Source organism: Dunckerocampus dactyliophorus, chromosome 13 (assembly GCF_027744805.1).
Source record: "Dunckerocampus dactyliophorus isolate RoL2022-P2 chromosome 13, RoL_Ddac_1.1, whole genome shotgun sequence".
NCBI lineage: Eukaryota > Metazoa > Chordata > Actinopteri > Syngnathiformes > Syngnathidae > Dunckerocampus > Dunckerocampus dactyliophorus.
In genome coordinates, this window is record NC_072831.1 from 14,825,466 (window position 1) to 14,834,985 (window position 9,520).

The following is a 9,520-nucleotide window of genomic DNA, read 5'->3' on the forward strand; positions in this document are numbered from 1 at the left end:
TACACAAACCGTTTTAACTTATTTTTTTCTGGCCATACTGCACGTCATGAGTCTTCCGCCGGAAAAAAAAGTAGAAAAAAAGTTGCACATAGAGAAATGAAAGCGCTGTCAGTCCTCCAATCAGTAAGACAAATACATTGGCGCGACACGTTTCCTTCTGCATCGGTCACCAGTTGCTGTGTCCGCTGACTCTCCTCTCTTCAGTGGCGCTCGTTCCTGCTGCCTGCGCGCTACCGTTGCGTCCCCTCGCGGGTGCGCGCTTCCCTCCGAGAGCGCTCGGCGGCAGGGAGATAATGTAGTGGGGGTCCGCAGGACTTCCACAATGGGAGGAGTATGTAATGTATCCTGAGCCCTGCCCACTAACAGCAAAATATATAAGAAGGTGGTGGAAGGACAAGGCAGCCACTCAAACCTTAAATCATCTGCAAAAAAAAACTTTCACACAACTCTTTTAATAGATTTTTTCTGACCAGGCCCTCAATATAACAAACACACTGGCATTTGATTAACTTTTCTGATATTTTTGTCTCATCTGATATGGGGAAAAGAGATTTATTTTTGCTCTATAAAACTAAAAAGTACATTTTGAGCACATTTTAAGCCCAAAAAGTGAATACTTTTTTTTTTTTCTTTTTGGAAGGTGTGTCAGAATATTTGTCCTGATGGCAGTGGACACTGACTTTGGTGTGAAGAGCAGCAGCATCATGCGAGAATGGAGCGGACAGGTCCAGCCTGCTCTGGTTGCATCTTTTATCTTCCTCTTCTGCTTGGAAGCCTGCCTGTGGTTCAGGAACCTGAGGCTTAAGAGAAGGCTGCCGGGACCCTTCGCCTGGCCCGTAGTGGGCAACGCCATGCAGCTGGGTCAGATGCCTCACATCACCTTCGCCAAACTAGCCAAGAAATATGGTAATGTATACCAGATACGGCTAGGTTGCAGTGACATTGTGGTGCTGAACGGAGACAGGGCGATACGTCAGGCTCTGATACAGCACGGCAAGGAGTTTGCCGGCAGACCAAACTTTCACTCCTTCCAGATGATCTCTGGAGGCAGGAGCCTGACATTTACTAATTACAGCAAACAGTGGAAGGCACATAGGAAAATTGCCCAGTCCAGCCTGAGAGCCTTCTCCTCTGCAAACAGTCAGACCAAGAAAGCCTTTGAGCAGCACGTTATGGCTGAGGCTATGGAACTGGTGCAGGTGTTTTTGCACCACAGCGCAGATGGACAGTATTTTGACCCTTCACATGAGTGCACAGTAGCTGCTGCTAACGTCATGTGCGCTCTTTGCTTCGGGAGGCGATACGGCCACGACGACCTGGAGTTCAGGACAATGTTGACTAGGTTGAACAAATTTGGTGAGACCGTTGGAGCAGGCAGCTTGGTAGATGTCATGCCCTGGCTGCAGTCCTTCCCCAACCCGGTTCGCAGCATCTACAAAAACTTTAAAAATCTCAACGAGGAGTTCTTCGCCTATGTGAAAGATAAAGTGGTGGAGCACAGAGAGTCCTTCAGTCCAGATGTGACCCGAGACATGAGTGACGCCATCATCAACGTGATCGAGCATGGAAAAGACAGCGGCCTAACAAAAGACTTTGTAGAAGCGACGGTGACAGATCTAATCGGAGCGGGCCAAGACACAATATCCACCATGATGCATTGGATCATTCTGGTCCTGGTCAAATATCCGGAGGAGCAAGCTAAGCTACATGACCTCATAGACAAAGTGGTGGGTCCAGACAGACTTCCCTCAACAGAAGATCGCATCAGCTTGGCATACCTGGATGCCTTCATCTACGAGACCATGCGCTTCACCAGCTTTGTCCCACTCACCATCCCACATTCCACCACCTCAGACGTCATCATCGAAGGTCTCAACATCCCCAAAGACACAGTGGTCTTCATCAACCAGTGGTCCGTCAACCATGACCCTCTGAAATGGAAGGATCCGCATATATTTGACCCCTCTCGCTTCCTGAGTGAAAACGGGGCCCTCGATAAAGACATCACCAACAGCGTTATGATTTTCTCAACAGGTAAAAGGCGCTGTATTGGTAACCAGATCGCCAAGGTCGAAGTGTTTTTATTCACGGCCGTCTTGTTGCACCAGTGTAGCTTAGCGAGCGACCCTTCTCAGCCCATCACTCAGGACTGCTCCTACGGGCTCTCACTGAAGCCTCTCAGATACTGTGTCAGTGCCAAGCTCAGAGGAAAATTACTTGACTTGGTTTCCCCAGCGTGAGCTGCATGCACTAACACTGTAACTTAAGGCCAGCAGAGAATTCCCCACACCTCCCCATCAGTGAGATTTAACAGTGAGTATGAGCATACCTGCACAGAGTTCTGTTGTAAGATGTTCCTATTTAATATATTTAAACATGCATTGGTGTTGAGAGTATAGTGTGGAGGCTGTGATATTAGAGAGGAAGAATTCAGGTTCATGGTATTAATGCAAGAAGTTCTCCAAACTTGATCAAATTTTGTACATAACTCTTATCAAGAGTCGAATGCTTGTTTTGCATGAGCATGTGCATGTAGGATGTGCACAGGAGTAGCTACATCCCTTAAATGTCCATTTAAACTAACGTTATAATGTATTGTGAATGTTAGTCACTTGTTCCCAATTGTGCTGTCTAAGAATATATTTAACCATTGTCATATCATGATTTTACAATGTTTTTTATAAGTTTGGAGTATGACAATAAATGTAAGAATAAATGTTATCTATCTCACTATCTACTGTATTCTAAGCATGTGAAAACATGAAATAAGCGATGATGAAAGGGAAAAGAGTACTTGGAAGTGAAAAGGAAGCCTTTCATCAAGGAGCATCCATCAGAGAAAATGTGCACAAACCTTTTTTTGTGCGGCAAGTGTTCCCCCAAGCCCTGCATGCCAAACACCGTTCCCATCAGTACACACATTGCAGATGTGCGCCATGTTTTTTTTCTCATGAGGCATTATCATGACCATGTTTGTTTACAAGGTTTTCAAAGCTACACGGATGTTCCTGCGCCCTCTTTATTCCTGCACACTCGGTGCATGTTTATTTTTTGCAACCAACTACTCAGCAGGGCTTCATGTGTTGGCTTTATATGATGAAAAAATAAGCTATATCTGAAATGAATATTAACAATAAAAACTGTCAACAATCTGTTGTTTTCTGTGTCTGGATTTCATTTTATGTTATTCTTTGTAATTAGATGAAGTCCCACAACAGAGCGAAGCTAGTGCATCTCTGACTTCCACATCAAGTGATGTTTTATGTAGGCCATACTATCACACATGTGGCAGCAATATGATACCGCCATTGTTTAGATGTTTGTTATTACTCATTGTTTTTTAAGTGCAACAAACCTTGATTTGAGGCTGCATATCACCAAACCACAAGCAAATGAGTTTTTAAATTGCACAAGCACTCACAGCCACATATGCTTGAGTCCTGTGCTCTCAACTCTATTTGTTCAATACAGACAGAATCAAAACAGCTGTATCACTACAGAAACATTTTGTTTCTTTTAGCAGGAGATGACATATAGTTAGCATGATATTCAATGCATAAAATAATATACTGTAACTTTCATGGTGATATCCCGCAGTATTTATTCATTAAGTGGTAATAAACATGATCACTTATAATAAACAATACTGAAGCGTGTAAACAGCAGCCTACCATGAAATTACAGGACATCTCCTGATAGAAAACACCTTTCATTCTGTGTTTTTCTTGTAATTTAAACCGTAAATATCTACTTCTTAGCAACATGGCCTATGAAGTATCTCCTCTGCTTTGCTACCATTCAACAAGGGACGCTAGTGCAAGGAGGCCTAAGTAGGACTAAGGTCTGCAAACTGTGGTCAAAATGGGAGGGGAGAAACCTTTTTTTTTTTAAACCTGAGTCGAGGACCCCTCCCACCATAGGGATACATATAAGTGAAGGCTTGAATCAGCTTTCTTTTAAAGTGGTCATCTGAAGACGATCTGAACCACAGCTAACTGCTCAGCCTAATTGAGCTCTTGTCATTAACTGCGTCGGAGGGGCTGCGAGACTGTGAGTGCTGCTTGGAGTCCTTTATTTTGTCTGATCGTGATAAATGACCACATACGAGAAAGGCGTTGGATGGGAATATATTAATTAGAGTTAAACTTCTTGGAAGGGTTTAAAGTGTCAAGTCAATTTTGATTTTTGGGACACACGAGTGCAGAATAACACCATGGCTCAAGTTGACGCTGAGTTTGCTGTGAAGAGCAGCAGCATTACGAGAGAATGGAGCGGACAGGTCCAGCCTGCTCTGGTGGCATCTTTTGTTTTTCTCATGTGTCTGGAAGCTGGTCTGTGGATGAGGAATCTCTGGCTCAAGAGAAAACTGCCGGGGCCCTTTGCATGGCCCGTGGTGGGCAACGCCATGCAGCTGGGTCAGATGCCTCACATCACCTTCTCCAAACTAGCCAAGAAATATGGTAATGTGTACCAGATACGGCTAGGTTGCAGTGACATTGTGGTGCTGAACGGAGACAGGGCGATACGTCAGGCTCTGATACAGCACAGCAAGGAGTTTGCCGGCAGACCAAACTTTGTGTCTTTTCAGTGTGTGTCAGGGGGGAAAGGCATGACTTTCACTAATTACAGCAAAGAGTGGAAGATGCACAGGAAAATTGCTCAATCCACGATCAGAGCATTCTCATCTGCCAACAGCCAAACCAAAAAAGCTTTTGAGCAGCAAATTGTTGCCGAAGCTAGGGAACTGGTTGAGATTTTCCTTAAACTTGGTTCTCAGGGCCAGTATTTCAACCCGGCCCATGAGCTGACAGTAGCTGCTGCTAATGTGATTTGTGCCTTGTGCTTCGGAAAACGTTATGGACACGATGATGTCGAGTTCCGAGCCTTGTTACAGAGAGTGGATGATTTTGGACAGACTGTTGGAGCTGGCAGCTTGGTGGATGTGATGCCATGGCTTCAGTCTTTCCCCAATCCTGTCCGCAGTGTCTTCAAGAACTTCAAGAAGCTCAACAAGGAGTTTTTTGGGTTTGTCCAGGACAAGGTGGAAGAGCATAGAAAGACGTTCGATCCAGAGGTAACCCGGGATATGAGTGATGCCATTATCAGTGTCATTGACAAGACTGAGAGTGACAACACTCTCACTAAAGGCCACACCGAGGGGACAGTGTCAGACCTCATCGGTGCAGGTCTGGATACTGTTTCCACTGCTCTTGACTGGATTCTGCTACTCTTGGTGAAGCACCCTGAAATTCAAACAGAGCTCCACCAGCTCATTGACAAGGTGGTGGGACCAAACAGGCTGCCCTCTGTGGAGGACAGAGTTCACCTGGCCTACCTGGATGCCTTCATCTATGAAACAATGCGATTCACCAGTTTTGTGCCCCTCACCATTCCCCACTCAACAACCTCAGACGTCACAGTTGAGGGTCTCCACATTCCAAAAGACACGGTGGTCTTCATCAATCAGTGGTCCATCAATCACGACCCCCTGAAGTGGAAGGACCCGCAGATCTTTGACCCCTCACGCTTCCTTGACAAAAACGGCTCCCTAGACAAGGATCTCACTAATAATGTTATGATCTTCTCAGCAGGAAAGAGAAGATGCATTGGAGACCAGATTGCCAAGGTAGAGATCTTTTTGTTCTTTGCAATCCTTCTCCAGCAATGTCACTTTGAGAAATGTCCTGATAAAGACTTGTCCCTAAATTGCTCTTACGGTTTAACACTGAAGCCTTTAGATTTTGACATAACCGCCAAACCCAGGGGAGAGACACTCCTTGGTCAATAAAAAACACATCTTCAAACAGAAGTATGTAAACTGATATAAGCTAATTGTGATGTAAGCTAAGAATGTATCATTCGTCCCATAGTGGGTTTGTATGCATGTACCTGTATATATTGTCTTAAAAATGCTATGAACACCTTCCACATTTTATATCAAAAGTGTTGTATAATGGGGCCACATTAAATAAAACTGTATGTACTTGGTGGTCTTAATATGCTTACATCCTGCATGGTACAGAGTTATTCACCTGCAACATCCACTTGGTACACCTCCACAATCTAATGACATTTGATACAAAGATGCACTGCACTGAGAAGTGCCTCTTTTATGTAGCAAACTGACCAAAAATATAAAAACAGCATGAAGTGCAGTACATGGCATTCTACAATTATACAAATAAACATATTCAAGTAATACCTATGAAGTTGTGATTATCTTTGTAATGGATCTCATTGAATGGTGAAGGTGTACTTTTGTATTACGTTGTGGTCGGTGTAATATCTAAACTATTGTCATAGGCATGCTGAAAATGTAATTCCTCACTATCAATATATATGGCATTGTCTGAGAAAAGAGCTGTACGTACAGTATATAAACCCTATTTTCTTATAATAAACTTGACAAATGTATGCTATGGAGTGGGACTAAAACCTCACAGTTAAAATAAACATATACACTAACTTACAGGTGAAAGTGTGGTGTGTCAGTGGGGTCAGCCAGTATAAAAAAAAGTCCAGCGCGGTCAAAGAGATAATAATAGCACTCAATGTCTGGTCTCAGAGCTGCTGTGAAAGATTAATATGCGCTACTGGCCCATGTCGCTCCTGCTCTGAACCCTTACCAAGCTGGCTGTGACTCACTACATCAGCCACTCATTAATGTTTAACACAGGTCCCTCTGTACTTTCAACAGCAGTGAGGTTTATTTTGTCTTATTCAGTAAATTGAGAGCAGATAAGTTATTGTCATGCCCCATTTACTAATGAAGTGAGTTTTATGTCCTTGGAAATAAAAATGGTTGAAATATTGCTGAGATTGCTCAAGAAAAGCAGTAGGAATAGTTTGCCAGATGGAGGTTAGGTAGTGCAAACCCAAAACGTTTAAAAACTACTAAATCATATTAAATTGTGTGACAAGTAGCTATTCCATCCTTGATTGGCTTCAGGAAGTTATCCCAACTAATGGCCACAACTGACTGGGAATAAGATGACATTTGGCTGACTTTTGAAGCTATTTCAAATTCAACCATTATTTATTTTTGTTGTTGTTGAGTTGTACCTCCCTGACGGTTAGCTCAATATATCGTGCAGGTGTACCTAATGTTGTTACATGTAGGAAGTGGTGTATTGGATGCGGCAAATGAAATCACTTAAAAGAAAAATACAATTTAAATACAATTGTACAATACATAAACAATACAACGCCGGCGAATAATTGATCCAGCCATTAAATGTCTATTTTTAACACCCTCTTGCTAGCTTGGCAATGATGTTCTCTTCCGATTACGTATCAACGTTTGAACTAAAAATGACTGTTGTAGTTATTGCATTCGATTCAGCTCCAGAACCCTCCCCTTCTTTTTTCAATTGCCATTATTCACTTGTGACACAATCCAGGTTTAAGCCCTAAAATTGCCACACACATTTATTTACTGCATTTAAAGTATAAAATGCATAGGTACTCATGACTAAGGAATGATAATGTAAGAAGATGGATGACTGTCGAAGCTTGTGCTTCCAGAGGCAAACGTTTGTGTCTCAGCACCGAACAAAGTGTGAAATCTTGATGAAAAAACATTATCAGTGAAGTATAAAAACATAAACATCTACAAATTGTGGGCTTTGTAAACAGTGGTACGTGTATGCTGTACATTTTACCTGATAATCATGTACTTAGAAATTATTACCAACCTAGGGTGAATGAGATGTATTTTCTATGGAAATTTAAATCTATTTTTGAAGAAAATTTTTTTAACTTTTTGACCACCGACCAATGTGCAGAGATCCACCAGGGCACCATGGTTCCCACTACTTCTTTTTTCACTCCAAAAAAAGTCTGAAAAAGATGCATGCATGCATGCAAAACAAGAGGTGGCACAGCTTTTCTTCCTGCCACTCACACAAACCACAAATCTGGTGAGATGCAGCCAAGACGCAGAGACCTGACTCAAAGGTTGGGAAAGTTAGCACAGAGGAGAGGAGCTATGATGCCAATTTTAACATAATGGTGATTACAAAAGCAGAGTCTCTCCAGCAGCTAAGATAATAATTACTGTATGTCTTTAAAATATTCCACATTTTGCTCAATATGGTGAATGTAGTGTTTATTGTGCTGTAATCCACATACTGGCCATGCCTTTCTTGTTTAATTTTAGATTCTTGAGGCACTTGAAGCTGACAATGTATTACAACTAAACAATATGTCACACCAGCTAATGTCTACCATACACTTGCCTCCCAACTTTTGTCAGATTTCCAATAACATTTCAACATTGTAGTCATGCAACTCCACTAAAGAGTTTCCTCTTGATTGACTGAGGTGCTAACAGCTTCCATCCCAAGTTTTCTTATTCTAAGAAACCCCAAAGCACCCACTGCTCCAAACATGTCCTGACTTCAAGTTTAGTAGATCAATATTAGTCCAAGTGTGGGTTAGCGGTTTATCATCCTCATCATAACTTCAGCTCTTTATCGCTACAAGGAGGCTTGTTTTCACTGGATTCCTACATACTGAGGTGGGTGAAGACATTCTGTCCTCTCCATCACTCTCTCTCTTTGCTTTGACACCACAAGGACCTCAGAGGGAGGAACGCGCAGCCCAACCTCCCCCGTTTCCAGCTTCCCCAAACATCCATGAAATCTGTCCAGCTGAAAGACTCCCTTTCACCTCCTGAGTTTTGCTCCACACACCCCCCGGAGCCTTTGACCTGCTGAGTTTGACTCTTGAGAGAAAAACAAAATATGTTCGGGCTGACAGTTTTCATCACGGGGGTTTTTCACATGCTGCACGTACACAAAGCCACAGAGCAACCTCCCACACGCTTTTCTCCGCTAGCACCATTCCAGCTCAGCAGACTGAGGTTTGCCAGTTTTTTTTAACATGCAAACTGGAGTCATTTCTAGATGACACACTTTGGTGTAGAGTTATTTCTTCTTCTTCTACTGGAACACATGCGGAAAATTGTGTCTGTGTATTGGCTAGTGTCAGTCTTTCCTACAAGGCTGCCCTCAACACCAACTTATTCACCACAGCTCCACTTTTTATCCAAATTGTTGCACACAAAAAAAGACAGCTGTCATTCTGTGTGTTCCGACCCATAAAAACATAAACATCAAAACAGAATGAATCACTCTTGTTTTTTGCAAAAAAAAAAGCACCCAGTAAATATTTTCCTTACACTCTAAAAAATAATACACTGCCTCAATGAAAATATTAACGCAAAACAGTTTGCATCGATATTTTTAAGTCATGACAACATCTTCAAAAAGTATGTTCAACCGACAACCTAAATTGAGTTGGAAGACGGGATAGGCTCCAGCATACCCCCGCGACCCTAGTGAGGACTAACAGCATAGAAAATGGATGGGATGGATGTTTTGTTAAGAGGAAATTTAACTTGCATGGGCTTAATATTTGGACATTTCAATCACTGTTTTAAAGTTTATTGCTCTTAAAAATGAATTTGATCCCATTACTTTTCTGCATTGAAAAAGATTTTTTTTAATAAAATGTACTA

The 9,520-nt window shown here is 42.4% G+C and overlaps 2 protein-coding genes across 2 annotated transcripts; both read left to right on the forward strand.

Moving 5' to 3' along the window:
* Positions 1-413: 413 nt before the first annotated feature.
* Positions 414-3,142, forward strand: LOC129192348 (cytochrome P450 1B1-like). The gene has a single exon (XM_054796290.1). The coding sequence runs from the start codon at positions 663-665 to the stop codon at positions 2,238-2,240; it is 1,578 nt and encodes a 525-aa protein (XP_054652265.1). The 5' UTR covers positions 414-662; the 3' UTR covers positions 2,241-3,142.
* Positions 3,143-3,974: 832 nt separating this feature from the next.
* Positions 3,975-6,791, forward strand: LOC129192356 (cytochrome P450 1B1-like). Its single transcript, XM_054796304.1, has one exon. The coding sequence runs from the start codon at positions 4,214-4,216 to the stop codon at positions 5,786-5,788; it is 1,575 nt and encodes a 524-aa protein (XP_054652279.1). The 5' UTR covers positions 3,975-4,213; the 3' UTR covers positions 5,789-6,791.
* The last annotated feature ends 2,729 nt before the right edge of the window (positions 6,792-9,520 follow it).